This window comes from Henckelia pumila, chromosome 2 (genome assembly GCF_033568475.1).
Source record: "Henckelia pumila isolate YLH828 chromosome 2, ASM3356847v2, whole genome shotgun sequence".
Taxonomy (NCBI): domain Eukaryota; kingdom Viridiplantae; phylum Streptophyta; class Magnoliopsida; order Lamiales; family Gesneriaceae; genus Henckelia; species Henckelia pumila.
This window is the reverse complement of record NC_133121.1, coordinates 160,515,027-160,535,206: the sequence shown is the minus strand read 5'-3', so window position 1 is coordinate 160,535,206 and position 20,180 is coordinate 160,515,027. Positions and strand designations below refer to the sequence as shown.

Here is a 20,180-nt window from a genome sequence, read left to right as displayed (position 1 = left end):
TATTCACAAACCCACCAAGTTGCATAGTGACAGCAAATCTGCCATTAGTATTGTGAAGAATCCAGTTCAACATGATAGGATGAAACATGTGAGGATTGATCGAAGTTTTATCAAGAATGAAATTGATGAAGGAGACATCAATTTATGCTACATCCCTACTCTGGAACAAGAAGCAGACATTCTCACGAAAAGTCTCACTAAACCAAATCATGAAAGTCTACTTAGCAAGTTGGGAATGAAAAATATTTATTCCTACGCTTGAGGAGGAGTGTTGGAGATTATCGAAGATATTTTAAATATATTCAAATTATATTTTTCCTTTGTTAGTTAAAACAGTACAGGAAAGAATATTCAAAGGATTTGTGAATATCAATTAGGGATATCTTAATTAGAGTTTTTTCCTTAATTAGTCACTTTTGTATATGGTAGAATGTCTATATATTTTGTATGTGTATCCTTGATCTTTAAGCAAGAAAGTTCCTTTCAACTCTTGTTTCAATCACAAAAACTCAATTAAAATGCAAACCCATTCGTTATTTGCAATCCAACCGAGAAACATAGAGCTCTCACAGTCCTAACCCTATTGACTATTCAACACGTTGACTTACCCAGATTCCCATTTGCCTCTAATTTCCGGAAGATCTTGCTTTGTGTGGTGACTAACATACTCAATATCTGTGTAAGAAATGAAGACTTGAGAAGATGGAAAAAATGAAGAACGTAATTACCCTAACCTAATTGGCTACCGACAAATTATAGATATGATATATTCTGTTGAAATCTAACCTATACAAGCATGGGAAAACTAATGGGGTCGGGTGAAAGAGAATGTTACAGGAAAATAGTGAAAATAAACTTTTCCAAACCAACACATCATGAAGAATGCAATAGAATCTAGTCAAGGTCGAGAGCTCGTCACCCAACTCGACATGTACAGATCAAAAAAATTTACAAAAAAAAAAAGTTGCTCGATTTTTTTAACTATGGTTCTCCGTGAGAAACAAACTAATATTGTCATGTTATACTTGCCGGAAGGAGACTCAAAATTCGAAAAGTAAAAACGAAATTTTAGAAGGCGACAAATTTCTTCGTAACAACGACCGTTGAGTCTGGAAGCGTTCAAAAAAACCTAAATGAAAAAGTTTTAAAAAGTAAGAAACTATCCGACTACAGTTCAGCACCATTCACTATTTTGAGAAAGAAAAAATAAGACCACAACCAAAGATGAAGAGCGCGGAGATTAGGGATGTATATGAGCCGAGCCGAGCCAAACCTTATCAGGCTCAGGCTCGGATCATTTGAATTAAATAAGGGCTCGGGCTCGGCTCGGTCCGAGCTTTTATCATAGGGCTCGGGCTCGGCTCATTTAGTATATATATAGGCTCGGGCTCGGCACATTTATCTTATTAAACGAGCCTCGCTCGAGCTTGGTTCGTTAAGCAGGCTCGTTAGCGAGCTCGTATTCTGACTCGTTAAGTTGGCTCGTTTTCGAGCTCATCATGCGTAAGTACAATAAAATACATCTCTATATATTAATTATAAACTAAAATTAAATTTTTTAGTACATAAAATAAAAATGGCAAACCTAATAACAAAAAGAACATCCCAAAAATATTATATCAAACTTCCAAAACATAAAACCGACAACACAACTAGAATAAAACCATAAAATTGATCATCAAATATCCGTCATATGCCAACAGTCCAATACGACGATACACAATACATAACATCATGACAATAATTTCACTCTCGAAATCAATCAATCCTAATACTTCAGCTTCTTAATAAGTCCAAAGACCAGATACAATGCAGAATTAGAAAAACCAGTAAAAAAAGAACTGCAAAAACATCTCCAATAAAAACTATCCTGCAAAGTCCACTTCTCTGTTTTCTCAGAGAAGCAAATCAAAATCCTTCCCTTTTGAAAATAAAAAAATATTCAACACGCCATTTACAGTTCAAATAATTAATTTGAACCAAGATATCACCAAGCATCAAACCATGATGTTTATAACTAGAGGCATGCTAAATTTCATCAGCATAGTAAGTTACACGAGTTTCTTAAAGCCTGAGCAACACACACCTTATCAAAAAAATAAGCACCAATAATAATACATCAAACTATGTATCAGAAGAGATTTTTATTACATTCATACGATTTTTAACCAGCTTAACATGTTTTTCAGGGGGGAAAAAGAAATCGAACTAAATTAGCTACATTTGCCAGAGCTTAATAATACTTATTCAAGCAATCACAGCAGCTTTCCAAATAGCTTCATTTCAGGAGAAAGCAATATGCTTGAACCCTAAATAATGTACTTTAAAGAGTATTTCAACACACACATAGCAACTATATGTATCAGCACAGTCCTGAACATAAATTTACAAAAAAATAGAAACGCACAAACTGCAAAATTAAAGAATTCAAGGCTAAATAAAATCAATCTTGAGCGTAAAAAAGAGGAAAAATAAAAAAAATTCAATAGACTGTAAAAAAAAATACATTAGCACGTCAAGAAAACAACATATTCCCTTATCACAATTTTATGGCAGCTGACACTAGGATTAGGATTTGGGAAGAGGAACCCCAAAGGAGGATGGAAACAAGAGAAAAAGAGAAAGCATTAACATAAAGGACAAATTTTCAGAGTTTTGTTAGAGTACAGTAATTGGAAATTAGCCCGACACTTCATAAATTTTGATTTCTTACCCGTCGCCTTCGCCGCGCCTACGGACGGAGAAAGAAGAGTATTCCGACGATGCTACGGTGGAGGCTGTCGAGGCGGCGAAGCTAGGGAAAATGCAAGAGGTTTTAAAGAAAGGAGATTTTATAGGATTGAAGTGATTTTCTTGGATGGGCGAATTATATTTTTGGGATTGTAGCGGCAGCACGGCGGAGAAGCTCAAAACGCAGTTGAAACAAGCGGAAACAACCAAGAATTAACCGAAGAATCAGATCTCCAGCCGCGAACAGAGCGACGATTTGGGCAAAAACAATCATCAAAACCAGCGATCCATGGCTCAAATCGAATCCACGGATGTAAGAAGAAAACGCCTAAATGGATCGAAGGAGGGGCTAATAGCATCCAAAACCGGAAAATTTAGAGAAATAAGCCTCTCCACATTTTCATTTAAGAAAATAGACCTCTTAGGGCAAATTCCTTATTTACCCCGTTGCTTAAGTCTTCTCAACTAATACAATCCTCCGATAAACTTCATTTTTCCTTCTCTAACTCTCCTCTTCTTCCCTCTTCCCGCTTTCTTCTTCTTCTAGTTCGTTGCCACAGCCAACCACTCTCCACCTGCCACCAACCTATTTCCCTCTTCTGTTCGTTATTCCTCTTCTCGTTTCCCTCTTCTTGCCTGCTGCCACACCCAATCCTTCTTCCCTCTTCTGCCAGCTGCCAAACCCTGCCCTCGTCTTATCTGTATTTCTTCCCGGTGCCACCCCCTGCCCATTGCCACAGCGGCAGCCCTTCTTCCCTCTGTTTAAAGTTCACCATGTTTAGCACATTCAATGGATAGTTGATGCAGTGGGAGTTCATCAATTATTAGTATCTCTAAGAAACCCTCGGGTTTTATTGTTTTCTTTGACCTATTGAAATTCATTTGTGATAGATTTTGGTTGTTTTTGTGTTATGTTTTGTCCTCCTAATTTTGTCTAATCATAATATTTGCAGATAAGATTCATTGACAATACAGATACAGCTGGAATCAATCATCAAATTTCGCAACTTGGCTCTGAGCTAGCATCGGCACTTTTGTAGTTTCAGAGGTATCATCTATCTTTCCATTGTCAAATTGCTTGTCTGATTAGAACTATTTGTATGCTGCTGACCTGTCACTTTTCGTTCATATCTTAGAGTGGAGGCAATCCTGAAACAATAAATGGACTACTTGAGGTTCAGAATGCACTAATATTCAACGCATTCTTCCTCTGTCAGGTATGGTGATAAGGCTTATGAAAAGATTTCTTGCAGCTTATGGTACTTAATTGTTGGAATTGTGTGTTTATGTGCACTATGACTATCTACCAAGACAGGACATGAAACATTCCAAAATATACCGTTTGTTTTGGAAATTTTGCTCTTTATTTAATGGTGTATGATATTTATGTGAAATTGGCTAGGAAAAGTTATGTGATTGTGATTGTGATTGTGATTGTGTGAATTACATTGTTAGATAATTAGTAATGTTTTTTATATCTCATTATTCCTAATTCATAAAGGTGAAATGGGTATTGATTAGACAGTACCAAACTCAAAGCTGTAAGCATCTGCCTGTATGCATGATGAATATTTGGATGATTTTGGTTGTCCTTTGAAATCAATGTAATGCGTTGGTTGCCTTTTAAGATCTTTTTGACTCGATCTTTAGTAGATGAATTTCCTAACTCTTCGACTCAATTGTTTAAAATGAAATATTTAATATCCTCCACCAATTTTGAAATTGATTATTTTTTTTATTTTTTCGATCAAGATCTCTTCTCGTAGAAACTTTTTGCTGATTGAAGAAAGAATATCAGATATGACTGCACAAAAGACTTGGGTATGCTGGTTTTTGTTATAAAAATTATTTATTTTTTATATTGCTCTATAAATCACTTGAACATAATTGAGTGTTTAATTAATTGATATTAGTAGTTGACTTGATTTATTTTTTTATGCAGGTTAATCTTCAATCTCAACTATCAGAGGAGAATTATTTTAGTTGCAAATTTAGCTTACATTCAAAATATCAGAAAGTAAGTGAGATCATATTAGATTGCTTGAACGAGGAGGAAATGATATTCATGGTTGAACAAAAACAGTTTGACAATTTGATCAAATATGCTGCAGAATATAATTTATCTAGTCAGATTTTGTGGTTTATGATGATGAGACAAACTAATGTAACTGATGATGATGATGAAATATGGTTTGTTGTGAATGATAGACCAATAAGATTTTCTAGAATGGAGTATGGATTGATAACAGGGTTGGAATGTTCTGATAATTTTTCTGAAGAAGTACTTGAAGTCTCTGATTTTTGTGATAGATATTTTCAAGGCAGAAATAAAGTTTCTGTGATGGAAGTTGAAATGAAGTTGAAGGAGTTGAAAAGTATGGATGAGTTGTTGACTATAGAGAGGGTGAAGATGGCTTGTGTGTATTTCGTCAGTGGTGTATTGTGGCCTCTAGCGCCAGTTAAGAATCCGCTAGTCGATAAAAAAATTTTCAGCTTGATTGATGATTTTGATGTTTTTAATAAGTATCCTTGGGGTACAATAGCTTTCAGAGGAGCTGTTTGTGATTTAAAGTGTGATTTGAAGAAAAAAGAAATTGCATTGAGCAAAAAGTTGAGAAATGGTAAGTGTTCGAACAGTGGAACACATGATATGGTTGGGTTCGTTCACCAGCTACAGGTAAGTACAATTTTTTTGTACCTTTTCATTTGTTTCGAACATGATTAATTGCATGGGTTCTTATAATTTTTTAATTGAATTTGAATTTAGATCCTTGCATACGAATGCGTTTGTGGTATTGGGGAGCGTTTTGCGAAACAAAAAAAAGAAAAAGACAATACATCTCTTCCACGCATGTGCCAATGGACTTCGAACAAATGGTCACAAAAAGCATCTCCTAGATATATTGACATTCTAAATGCATCAAAGAGTGGTAAAAAGGTTTGTGTATTTAGAATATGATTTATTTCTATTAAACAACTTATTTATTTATTTCTAATTTAAAATATGTTAAATTTACAGATTATTAGAAGTATTTTGTTACCAACGGATCAAGAATATACCGCGCGCTCCTTACATTAGCAATATTTTGATTGAAGATTCCACAGATTCTCATTTGTCATTTGTCAATTCATTGTTGTTGGCGGGAAAATCTGTTTATTGCATTAGGAATTCCGTTCTTTGTGAGACTCTCCAATCCAAAGAAAAAGGCCAAGAACGTAAGATTTGTCCCAAAAATAAGTCAACAAGGTCTTCTAAAATTTTTCCATCCAAGAAAGCACCAAAAATGCAATGTCATCAAATGGAGCGAGATGATGTCCTTGGTTTATCAAATATTGTTGGACAAGTTAAAGCTTTGCAAGAGCACATGGATAAAAATTTTGTGGAGTTGAAAAATATGATATTGAATTTGGATAGCAAGCTCGAACGTGTAATGCAAGTGTTGGACATTTCAAGTTCATCCAAAAGGCGTTTGAGTGAACCAACTTTTGTATCTGCACGATCTAAAAGAAAGAAGGCCCATGCATGTAAGTTTTTTGAAGTTTAGAATGTTGGAGATAATTATGTATTTGATTATAATATTATGATTGTTTGAATTGTAGTTGACCCTGTGACACATTTTTTCAATCAAGGAGTGTCTCTTGATCAAGAGGCGACCGTTGAACCATTCACATCTCCTTTGACACATCTTGGTATATTTTCTTTAACATCCAATTCCTAATATGTTTTTTTATTTATTTTAATTACCAATATTTAATTTTTAAAATCATAGATAACATGGTGAAAGAAACAAATTTTTCGCTCGACACTTGAAAGAAGGAGTGAGTCGTGAACAAGTGGTGGTCGATGAAGAAGTGACCAATGAACGAGATTTTTTTTTTGATCCACCTCGTCTGTTTGATTTTTTTTAAATTTTGATTTAACTGTTTTCGTAGTTTTAATAATATATTTGTTTTTAGTAATATGATTAATTGAATTGTAGATGATCTGGTGACGCCTTTTTTCAATCAAGGAGGGGTTCTTGGGCAAGAGACAACCGTTGAACCGTTAACATCTCATTTGAATTCTCTCGGTATATTTTCTTTTACATTCAAATTGTAGTATGTTTTTTTTAAAATTTTAATTATAATTATTTAATTTTTTAAATCATAGATTACACAGTCAAAGAAACAACTTTTGTCGATCGAGACTTGAATGAAAGAGTTAGTCGCGAGCAACTGGTCGTCAATGATGAAGTGACCAATGAACCAGATGTTTTGCTTGATCCACCTCGTATGTTTGATTTTTTTAATTTTGATTTAACTGTTTTCGTAATTTTATTTAACTTGCTTAATTCGTTTCATCATAGACGAGCCACCTTCCAACGAGCAACAGAGATTTGGTAAACATATTTTTTTCTACACACGTTCCAAGAAAAAAATGGTAATTCATGCAAATATTGATGAAATTATATATTTGAAAAATTCGTTTGTTTGTGTATGATACATTACTTTCTTTTAGTTGTAGTTGAGTCTCAAAAGAATCTTATCTCTGGTTGTGGTGTGAATGAACAATATGTTGCTACTACGGAGATTTCATTCAAACATGATGATGCAAATGTCATCACAGTTGAAGATGATGCAGCTATGAATGATCAAGCATTACCAAAGGAGATCACACCATCCATTGCAGTTAAAAAGTGTATGCATTATATTTTGTTATAATTTGTTTGAAATATAAGTTTTGAAGGTATGCATCACTATCTAAAACACTTGATTTCCATATGTAGATTCTCGAAGGAGTAAAAAGTCTCAATTTTGTCGCTCTCCATATGTACAACTACCTGAGACACCTGCTTTGACTGCTCTTGGATATACCGGTCCTTACAACGGTTCATTTGAACCAATGCAGTGTGTTTCCATCAAGAAAGTATTGTCCACTGTCACCAAAGAAGTAAATAGATTACATGATGGATTTAAAGCATGTACATATGGATCATATGGCAAGTCATGGTTTACGGACCTTCTTAATCCGAGGCACTGGCTTGATGAAAGCGTGAGTAGGATATTTTTTTCTAGTCGTGTTCTAATAATAATATTCTTTTTATATATAATATGATTCCATAACATACATCACGTATACGAGAGCATGTATGGATTATCTGTCTTGCAAAAGACATATCCACATTTGGTGAAACAGGATGTTGCCATCATGAGTCCGTATTTCTCTCAAGATATAGGTTTTGCATATCGGAATGCTTGTGATGATTTCAGCGATAACATTTGGAAGAAGTTATTTGGCTACGTTGATGGATATTGTCGTCGTTGGACTTCAGTACCATGGGCAAATGCATCTTCAATATTGATTCCATTGAATTTGCCTATACATTGGGTAGCAGTTGTAGTAAATGTGAAGGATGGAATCATCACTATATTTGATTGCAACCACGGCTGCTACACCGATGATGAAATGACTGCTTATATTGATCCAGTAGAATATGTGGTTCAACATCTTCTACATTATTGCAAAGTCAAGATTCCTGATATATGGACAGTTGCACGCCCCAAAGATTTCCCGCAAAATATGAGCAGGTATGTATGTTCTTGAATTTTCTGGAATTTTTATTACAAAACATAATTTATCATTTCATTTGATCTCAACATATTTTGCGGGAGTCTAAAATAATTCATTTTTACAGTTCTGATTGCGGTGCATGGATGCTGAAGACTTTTGAGGTGGAGTTGTCTCAGCAGTCTCCATATGGATTGAATGATAATATTGTGAATTCATATAGAAAATATTTAGGAACATCTGTATGGTATGGTGAATGGATTTTATATATTTGCACTGATGTTATATATTTGGAATTATTTTGTCGATTTATTTGTGTAGTTGGAAGATGTTAATGATGTGATGGTTTGTGGACTAATGTTGATGTGATGGTATTCAGAATGATTGATTTTGTGGAAATTGACTGATTGAATACACTATAAATATAAGCATAAGTCATTTTCTTCTGAACGACCCTTATCATTAACCGACTGAAATTTTTAATTCCGCCTGAAATATAAGCATTAACCGACTGAATATATACATTGAACCGATTGAAATACTTTTACTAACCGACTGAAATATAAGCATACTTTTATATTTTACATTTAACCAACTGATTTAACACAATCAACCAACAGTTATATTTGAATTAACCGACTGATTTTAAATCTAACAAAATTGATATATTTGCATTGGCCGACTGATTAAACAATTAGAACCAACTCAAATACCTTTATTAACCAACTTATTAAACACATTGAACCAACAGAAATTTTTAATTCCGCCTGAAATATAAGCATTAACCGACTGAATATATACATTGAACCGACTGAAATACTTTTACTAACCGACTAAAATATAAGCATACTTTTATATTTTACATTTAACCAACTGATTTAACACAATCCACCAACTGTTATATTTGAATTAACCGATTGATTTTAAATCTAACAAAATGATATATTTGCATTGGCCGACTGATTAAACAATTTGAACCAACTCAAATATTATCATGTAGGATTTAGCCAATTGAAGTGTGATTATACATCATATTATCATATGTAAATCGTGTAACATACTTCTATATTATATAGTTATGATATTAACACATTGAACCAACTGAAATATGATTAACACATTAATCAACTAAAATACTTTAATGGTCAACATAGACTGATTAGTACTAAAGGTTTGTGATGGTGAATATGATTATGCATCAACCACCCGATATGTATAGTAACCGACTGATTTAACACATTCAACCAACTGATATATTTGCATTAACCGACTGACTAAAGACACTGAACTTGCATTAACCGACTGATTAAGTACATTGAACCACCCGATGTATGTACAGTAACCGACGGATTTCACACATCCAACCAACTGATATATTTGTATTAACCGACTGATTAACACGTTGAACCAATAGAAATAAACTAAATAAACACATGAACTATTTGACATATCTCATTGAATCAGTTGAGAATATAGTTTACGTAGTTAAAATAATTACAAAAGTTCGGACAATCTTCTTTCGTTCGCATCGACGGACATAAGAAACTAATAATATATCAAATGTAGGATATTTTTATATAATTGAACTAATTGACATGTAGGATTTAGCCAATTGAAGTGTGATTTTACATCATATTATCATATGTAAATCGTGTAACATACTTCTATATTATATAGTTCTGATATTAACACATTGAACCAACTGAAATATGATTAACACATTAATCAACTAGAATACTTTAATGGTCAACATAGACTGATTAGTACTAAAAGGTTTGTGATGGTGAATGTGATTATGCATCAACCACCCGATATGTATAGTAACCGACTGATTTAACACATTCAACCAAATGATATATTTGCATTAACCGACTGATTAAATACACTGAACTTGCATTAACCGACTGATTAAATACATTGAACCACCCGATGTATGTACAGTAGCTGACTGATTTCACACATCCAAACACATTCACACATACATGTAAGAAATTAGATCATTTTCCAATAGAAAGTTTGATAACATGTTTACAAAATACAACCTACTAAAAAAAAAACTAATCAAAATCCAAATACAATATTTTAAACAAGAAACTAAACAACTTGTTTACATATCAGTCTGTCTCTGTGGGCATTTTTTCCGATAATGTCCTGATTCATGACACACACCACATTTTTTTACTCCGTTTCCGGCCAAACTCTCCAATAGAGGGTATTCTTTCTTTTTGTGCTCTGCCACATTTCCTCTATACGTTTGGGGGAAGTACATCATATCTAAGATCATCTGGAATATTCCATTCACTTGCAATCGGCACTGGATATATAGTATCGGCATAAGCAAGGGCCCACATCTGAGACGAGTAGTAGGGCAAGAAAAAGTCATACAAATCTAGTTTTGCAAAGTAAATTGCTGCAATTGCATGAGCACATGGGAGTTTATCAACTTGAAACACTCGACAACTACAAGATTTGTCAGATAAGTTGACAACTTCATTCTTCCCATCACCAAATACTTGATACTCAAATGCATTAAGTTGAGATGCTTTTAGACATTGTGACACTGTAAAATTAGCTCTCAAGATAGCCTCTGTCGAAGGAGTAAGTTTTGTCGTAGCTGAACCTGTTAATTAAACACACTTAACCAACTTAAATATTTTATTTTCCGACTGAAATATAAACATACACCTACTAATTAAACACAGTTAATTGACTGAAATATACACATCAACCTACTGAATAAACACGCTTAACAGACTGAAATATAAGTATAAAACCTACTGATTAAACACACTTAACCAACTGAAATAATTTTACTTTTCGACTGAAATATAAGCATAAACCCGCTAATTAAACACAACCGACTGAAATATAAGCATAAACCTACCGATTAAACACACTTAACCGACCGAATTAAACACATTCAACCGACTGAAATATCAAAACCTACTGATTAAACACATTTATCCGACTGAAATATACGCATAAACCTACTGAATAAAAACACTTAACAGACTGAAATAATTTTATTAACCGACTTAACCTGCTGCATTTCGATGCTTGTTGAACCACTTTGAAGTTAATTTGTGAATTGCATCCAACAATGCTACAACAGGTAACTCTCTTTCCTTTTTAAGTATTGCATTTATTGACTCCACTCCATTTGTCGTCATTATATTGTACCTAGCACCGGGAGAATGAGATCTAGACCATTTGTCAGGAGATGAATGCATTTCGAGTTACAATGCAATGTTAGGATACCTTTCTCTCAAACATCTGTACAACTCTTCAAATTCGGATAGTTTGTATGCATATGCTGTTCTCATAAACAAATCAATCATATCTTTTCCGCTAGACATTCTCTTAAGATTTTGTGAAATATGCCACGAGCAATGTACATGTGACGCATGCTCATATACAGTACAGACAGCATTAATAATAGATATATGTCTGTCAGAAATGATTACCAAGTCAGGATCATCATGAATAAACTCCTTCAATTTCTGCAAAAACCAAGCCCACGAATCATCATTCTCAGAATCAACAATGGCCCATGCTATAGGATGCTGATGAAAGTCACCATCTTGTGCAGTAGCAACAAGTAAACAACCTCTATATTTGCACTTCAAAAATGTTCCATCAACACATATAACTTTTCTCATTCGACGAAATCCATCAATGCATGCCCCATATGCTAGAAACATATATTTAAATCTACCCGTCGAATCTGTCACCAAATCAGTTATTGAGTCTTTGTTCACTTGCTTCACCATATGCAAATACGAAGGAAAAATTCTATAACTCTCTTCAGGACTTCCAAGTAACTTATCCAAAGCAACTTGTCTTCCCCTCCATGCTTTGAAATAACTAATTTCAACACCTTTATTTTGCATCATCGTGATAATGGCTTTTGGTTCAGGCAAGTTGAGTTGTTCTTTAAAATTTTCAACCAAAATATTTGTTACAAAGTCTGAAGTTGCTTGCCGATGCATTTTCCTCCGATGTGAAAGGTCACAAGTATGGACGTTGCGATAAACACGTATCGAGAATTGTGATGAATTCTTTATTTGTGATGCACGTATTTTCCAACTGCAGCTCGGTGTCACACATCTAACATCATAAACTTTTTTGTTGGATTTTCGAACATCTATTTCAAAGGAGAAATTTAAACAAGTCTTGAACAACTCTGTTTGAAATTCATCATTGCTCTCAAACTCCTGACCGACAAAAAAATTAGACAAATCATTAAATGAATAAGTCGCATTCCCTTCAACATCTCGTATTTGTGTATTCTGTGTTGTACACAATATACGCTCATCAACATGATTCTCTTCATGATAAGAAGATTCAACTCGTGTATTTCTTGGAGTACACAATGTAAGTTCATCAACACGATTCTCTTCACTCATAACAAGCTCAACTATTTCGGTCACCGCATTATCAATCTCTCTTGTGTCATCCATCAAAACTTCATGTTCATTGATTCCATCGTCTAACTCATTTTCAAAAAATACCCCGTCAAAATATTCATCATATGTTCTCGTATCACCACCATATATTTCAGTATCATAATTGGCAACCCTCTAATCATTAAGATCTTTACAAACTTCAACATCTCTAGCATTATCATTTGCTTCATCAGTGGTTCTGAAGCCACTTGTTTCTATCAATTCAACATGAAGCAAAGGTCTAACATTTGAAACGCCAAAAGACAGATATGTTGCCAATGCACGTGAGCTTTTTATATATATTTGTCTCGGATTGCATGCCTCAAATTTTGGCAAGTAACTTAACTTCAACACCCTATCATGCTTATCCAATTGAACTGTCTCAAAAATTGCATCTTCAACATCTTCAATACTCACATTACTCTTATCAATAGATATAGCATGCCATCCCGAATTACTTCCATCACACCATGAATATTTATGTTCACCGTCAGCTTTCCACTCGCCACAAAAATTAATTAAGATTTGAATCATATCTCGGTCCACAAAATCTGTTACAAAAAAAAAGAATAATAAATAACCAATTGAAAATTAATCAACTAATCGAATGCTATTAACCGACTTTAATATAAATCTTAACCTACTGAAATAAAACCAACCGATTTTATTCTTGAAACCGACCGTAATATATAACTAAACCGACTGAAATAAATGTTTCAACAAACTGAATGACATATCAAGTTACTCTTTCACTCAACCATCAAAATTAATTAAAATTTGAATCAAAGCTCAGTTCACAAAATATATTTTTAAAATAAAATAATAATAAATAACCTATTGAAATTAACCAATTAATTGAATGCTAATATCCGACTGTAATATATGGTTTAACCTACTGAAAGGTAACCAACTGATTTAATGCTTTCAACAGACTGTATTATATAATGTAACCGACTGAAATAAATATTTCAATTACATGAATATGTCAAATTACTTGATAAATGGATAACCCAAAAACATGAAAAATAAATGAAGAAACAAAATACCTTATCTTCCAATCATCCTATGAAAAAATATTTTGTGATAATGATAATTTCATTAAACTTTGGTTTTCATCTACATTTCTTTGAAGAGAAGAAAATGAAGAGGTTGAGAACTACAAATTAAATGAAGATTGAGAGTGAAAATATGGGAGAAAAAAAAAGAGAAAATGGCGATGAACCAGAAGAAGAAATAAACGATCAAGAATGAGGAGCAAGAAGAAGGAAGCCGTTGTGATTTTGGTGGGCCTAAACCCTATTAAAGATTAATTAAACTAAATATTAAATATTAATTTAAAATAGGTCTATTCACCCAATTAAAAATATGTGGAACCTTTAAACTTAAAAATTTTTTTGTGTGGGGGTCATTTTTGCAAACAACCCGACAGAACCCCCCTTTTAAAATTTAAGTTGTCACAAAATCCGCAATACAAATTTAATTGACTAATATATACTTGTGTTTTTAAAATTTTTGCACGCAGCACTTTCTAAGTCTTATCCAAGTTATCGTTGCACGCGCCTATTTATGGTCTTTTGATTTTTTTTTTCAACTTGCTTTGACTTTATTACCTTCATTTTGTAGAATATTTTTTTATTTTTCTTATCAATAAAAATCCTATATTTGAGAAAATTTACAAAATGTGGAACCATTTATTACAAAAGAAACAAAAAATATCAAAAAAATAAAATAAAATAAAAAATGAAGAGGATACGAACATGGAAATTAATATTTAATTCTTAAGTATATTATATGACAAATATTCAAGTTAATGAGAATAAAACGAAAAAACTAATACGAAAAATAATTAAAATATCTTAATTATATGAAATCGAATTAACAATTAATATTTAATTTTATAAATTTTTACAATAATGATATTTATATATTTAATTATAATTTTTTGAGTAATAGATATTTTAATAAATCGATTTAGAAATTGAAATTATTAATGAATTTTTTAAATATATATTTAATCAATTAAAGAGTAACATTATCAATTTAAAAGATAAAATTTAAATATTTATATAATATATATAATTTGGTCCTGAGAAATATTTTACCATGATTTTATTTTATATATGTTGTATTGGTATTTGTATTTTATTTTAACAATATATTAGATATTTGGACAAATATATATTATTTTAAAGTTATATTACATAATCTTGAGAAATCATTAAATATTTATACAATGTGATATTATCAAAGTTTTCACCAATAACAATTTTTGGAATGATATTTATATATTAATTATAATTTTTTGAGTAATATATATTTTAATAAATCGATTTAGAAATTAAAATTATTAATGAATTTTTTAAATATATATTTAATCAATTAAAGAGTAACAGTATCAATTTATAAGAGAAAATTTAAATATTTATATAATATATATAATTTGGTCCTGAGAAATTATTTACCATGATTTTATTTTATATATGTTGTATTTGGTATTTGTATTTGTATTTTAACAATATATTAGATATTTGGGCAAATATATATTATTTTAAAGTTATATTACATAATCTTGAGAAATCATTAAATATTTATACAATGTAATATTATCAAAGTTTTCACCAATAACGATTGTTGGAATGATATTTATATATTTAATTATAATTTTTGGAGTAATAGATATTTTAATAAATCGATTTAGAAATTGAAATTATTAATGAATTTTTTAAATATATATTTAATCAATTAAAGAGTAACATTATCAATTCATAAGATAAAATTTAAATATTTATATAATATATATAATTTGGTCTTGATAAATTTTTTACCATGATTTTATTTTATATATGTTGTATTTGATATTTGTATTTTATTTTAACAATATATTAGATATTTGGACAAATATATATTATTTTAAAGTTATATTACATAATCTTGAGAAATCATTAAATATTTATACAATGTGATATTATCAAAGTTTTCACCAATAACGATTTTTGGAATGATATTTATACATTTAATTATAATTTTTTGAGTAATAGATATTTTAATAAATCGATTTAGAAATTGAAATTATTAATGAATTTTTTAAATATATATTTAATCAATTAAAGAGTAACATTATCAATTTACAAGAGAAAATTTAAATATTTATATAATATATATAATTTGGTCCTGAGAAATTTTTTACCATGATTTTATTTTATATATGTTGTATTTGGTATTTATATTTTATTTTAACAATATATTAGATATTTGGACACATATATATTATTTTAAAGTTATATTACATAATCTTGAGAAATCATTAAATATTTATACAATGTGATATTATCAAAGTTTTCTGTTGGGAAATTTAGTTTTGGTGTTTACAAATTACTAAGTTTAAAAGAAGGTCAAACTAATCAAGCAACTACGAAGCGCTAAACTGATATATGGAGCTAAACTATTTCACACTCAATCACCGCGTTCAACTGGCTAAAGACGCTAAACTGATTTCATCAGTTTACACATGATAAACCGACTTCATCAGTTTACCCCTCCCCAGTTTACTACCGTGCCTTTTATGGATAAGTTCTTCTGTACCCTGACATACTTTGCAGAAGGTAGTGCTGCGATGCAAAGGGCAATGTCGGCTCCAGAATTTGTTGTTGATAGTGACAAATCCAACGGGAATAATTCAAAACTCTATCTGAAGATTCATTTTGAATTTATGACCGTTAACAATCCAAGGGTATAAATAGAGATCTTGATCGAACAAAGGAGCTCACTCACGACCTACGATTTTTTTCCATTTTACGAGAATATTCAAAGTTCTACACGCTCAAGACTTGATCAAGGAACTCAAAGCACAAATGCTGAAGTGTTATGATGATAATTGAAGGATCATTTTTGTGCTAAGGATTTCGAGTTGTATTCATCTGTATTCTATCATCAGTCTAGGACTGAAACTGAAGTATTGTACTATGAGTTCTTGTTTAGGCAGTGTTAAGTCCTAAACTGGATCGGGGTTTTGCAAATTACTTGTAAAATTCAAAGTTTTTTAGTGATATTCTTCCGAGGCGAAAGAAGGGGTGACGTATGAGTATTTGAAATCTCCGAACATCCATAAACATTTTCTTGTGTTATTTCAGTTTATCCTTTATCTTTGCATAACCCAAACTGATAACCTTTTAGTGTTCAAATCTGTAATTTGGCATATTTCCGCACATACTTCTATTTGTCAAATTACATCAGACAATAAGATAAGTCTAGAACTCAGTCCCTAAACCGATCGAGTTCAATTATTTTATACTAAACTTGTTAGGATAAAAAATACGTGTAGAGGGAGGTGAATACACTATTTAAAATTTAAAGTTTCTTCGATCTGATTTGTGAAAATCAGACAGAAGTTTTGTTGCTTAAGACTTTGATTTACTCGAAAGATCTGAATTTATCAGGCGGAAGAAATCTTCCTTGCATATTGAATAATTATAAAGCTAAGGCAGACAAGATAATGTAAGTGCAGTATGTAAAAGAGATAGAGTTGTTTCTGGATGTTCGGAGATGAATTCTTCTACGTCACCCTTTTTTCGATTTCCAGAAGGATTCCACTAGAAGACTTTGATTTATACAATGCTTTGTACAAATCCAATCCAATCAATCCTTTGAGAGGAACTCCTAGTACTACTCTCTCTCGAAGCAGAACAAACTCTCTGCTTTGAGTTACAAAATGAAGCTACATAATGTGCTTTGGTGATTTGATCTGGATAGCTGTGAATGGCTTTGATTTGGATCGATTTTGTATATGTTTCTTTGAAATTTATCGATCTTTAAAATGTTCTCAAACTCAGAATATCGAGACTTTGATTTGATGATATGGGTATCTGAGTAAGTATACTGAGTGAAGGCTTTTTGACTTGAATGAACTTTGATTTCGATAGCTTGTAATTTTCACTCTTGGTCTCGTACTTGAATCTTTGAGATGCTTGAGTATTTATAACTTTCAAAAGTAGCCAGTGAGCTGCCAACAATCTCTGAGATTGAGCCGCCAACATATCTCATAAATTGGCTCACAAATATTGACTTTGATGGAGGCCGATCAACGTTCAAAATCTCAATAAATGATTTTGTCTTTTACTTCAACAACCTCAGCAACGGTTACTTCAAAGTGATACTTTGATCTGGTTGATAGCTACTTGGACTGTCTTGATCGATCTGATTTGCCCAAGTGAAGGTTTGATGAATTTGATCCGTTGAAAGACATTGTTCACAAAGTGACGTGGATCGAATACTTGATTCATCTGAAAATCAGACAATTGATCTGGCAGCTTTAAGCTTTGATCTTGATGAGTCCAAATAGAGTAGTCCTTAAATTATTTTATTACTTGGTTTTGTTTTGACTTGTTATCACCGATACTTTAGAGTTTGATCTCCAACAATTTTCCCCTTTTTGGTGATGTCAAAACCAATTTAATATTTGGATCAAATTATGATAAAGACGATATATCGATAGATCAAAAAACTTTCCAAAACTGTTCTGTTACAGATCGAATAATAATTTTAGACAAAATAAATGTCAAAAACTAATTTCCCAAGAAAATCGTTGCATTGATCTGATCTACTCTGCTCTTCTTTTGATCTGATAATCTTTACTTCTTTCCTTTGCCTTTGGCTTTAGATGAGATAGCCTTTTCCCCCTTTTTGGCATCACCACTCTCAAATAAAAGATCTAGGATAACGGTGAGTTGGGTACCAAAAGTATTATGAATTTTCTTGTTATGGGCTTCAGTGGAGGCATCTAGACTATCAAGCTTCCAAATAATGTTCAAATATTCTGCTGTATGTTGCTTTCGAACATTCAAGACAGATTCACTGATATTATTGATTATGGTGAATATGTGAGACTTAAAATCTCGAAGCTCTGTAGAAGTCTGTATTTGATTTACGTGCAGTTCGGATACCAAAGCAGGTAGGTGAGAAAGTGATTCAGACAAATAGGTATCTGAACTGACATTAATTGGATGAGAAGTAGAAGGCACATCATCTTCAAAATGAGTAGATTCACATAGTTGAAGTAATGGATCAGTAATGGCATGAGGCTCAAAAACAACATCTTCCATAATTTTGGATGATTCATCTGAATCTAAGATATATATCTCCGAGAGAGTTGCAGATGGAAGAGACAATGTAGTGGCTCGTAACCAAACGAAGAGATTAAGGAACTAATCATATTTACTTAAGTCGAGTTCGGAGGCTCCGATTGGTGAGTTCGGACGGTTCGAAGTCAGGGTTCGGACGATCCGAAGAGTGGTTCGGACGCTCCGAACGTGCTGCCGACAGTCGTCATGGATGACTTCATTATGCTGACGTAAGAAATGACGTAATATTGGGTTCGGACGATCCAAAGTCCAGTTCGGACGATCCGAACATGTTCGGAGGCTCCGAAGTTAGTTCGGAGGGCCCGAACTCTGTCTATAAATAAGGGGTGCCGAGCTCACATTTGAGTGCACCAATTCCTCTCTTCTCTCTCGATTCCTTAGCCTTCTAACTCAGATCTAGGGAATTTTAGGAGTCCCGTTGGGAATCCAAAAGTGGCATAGCGATCCAGGCGTCGTAGTGGAGCTGTGGCCTAGTTTTGAGGCAATCGACAGCAAAGGGCTAACGACGGACGAAGACATAGCTTTTGCTTCCTAAAAATATTTAGGAGTATGCTTTAGCTTAGTTAAGGCTTTTAGAACACTATAATGATAGTAGTATCATTTCGCAGTGTAGCGCGGATTATAGGCGTGAACCTAGGGCTGATAGCACTTGCCTAGTATTTGAGGTACGAAAGTACTGTTCGAGATATCCTGACTGAGCATGCATGTATTATGTGACTGCATAATTTATGCCATTGATTTATGCTGCATTCATTTGCATATTGAGCTATCTCGTTCGAGATGTCTATAGTAGGGTTTTACCCTATCCTGTTAGTGGTTGGACTTCCATCGATTTGGATCCGGCATATCCACTGGTATTTGGTATGGGAGCCACCTCCTGCAGCGACGGCATAACGTGCTACATACCAGGGCCCGGTCTGTCTTTGTTCTCTGATCCTTGACCTCGAGTTTATAGGGAGTTCACTTTGCATGCATGTATACTCATACTCTCGTGCTGAGCATTTTATGCTCACGTCTCGTACTCTGTGTTTCTGAACACCCTATTCCATGGGGAAGGTTTGCGTTTGGACGAGGCGGGTGGATCCAAGAGGGGCTAGGCAATGGTTGATCAGCTGGAGCTTCATTTAGATTTTTATTTTATTGTTTTGGGTTTATATAGCTATTCGATTTGGTTGTATATTTTTGGATATTTACAGATTTCTTTTCTTGGGATTGTATATATGTTATGGTTTCTGTAGTTGAATTTTGATTTCTATTTAATTAAGTTAATTGCATGCCTAAGTTCTATTTAGTAGGTGATCCGGGTAAGGGTCACTACAT

The 20,180-nt window shown here is 32.8% G+C and overlaps 1 protein-coding gene and 1 long non-coding RNA gene across 2 annotated transcripts; one reads left to right on the top strand and one right to left on the bottom strand.

Annotated features, from left to right (window-relative positions):
• Positions 1-6,353: 6,353 nt before the first annotated feature.
• On the top strand, positions 6,354-7,362 carry LOC140879506 (uncharacterized). Its single transcript, XR_012149443.1, has 3 exons — positions 6,354-6,420; positions 7,077-7,150; positions 7,235-7,362. It is a non-coding gene; the product is annotated as an uncharacterized lncRNA (long non-coding RNA).
• Positions 7,363-10,524: 3,162 nt separating this feature from the next.
• On the bottom strand, positions 10,525-11,448 carry LOC140878796 (uncharacterized). The gene is made up of 2 exons (XM_073282415.1): positions 11,319-11,448; positions 10,525-10,898 (listed from the first exon to the last, which is right to left on the bottom strand). The coding sequence occupies exons 1-2, from the start codon at positions 11,446-11,448 to the stop codon at positions 10,525-10,527; spliced, it is 504 nt and encodes a 167-aa protein (XP_073138516.1).
• Between the last annotated feature and the right edge of the window lie 8,732 nt (positions 11,449-20,180).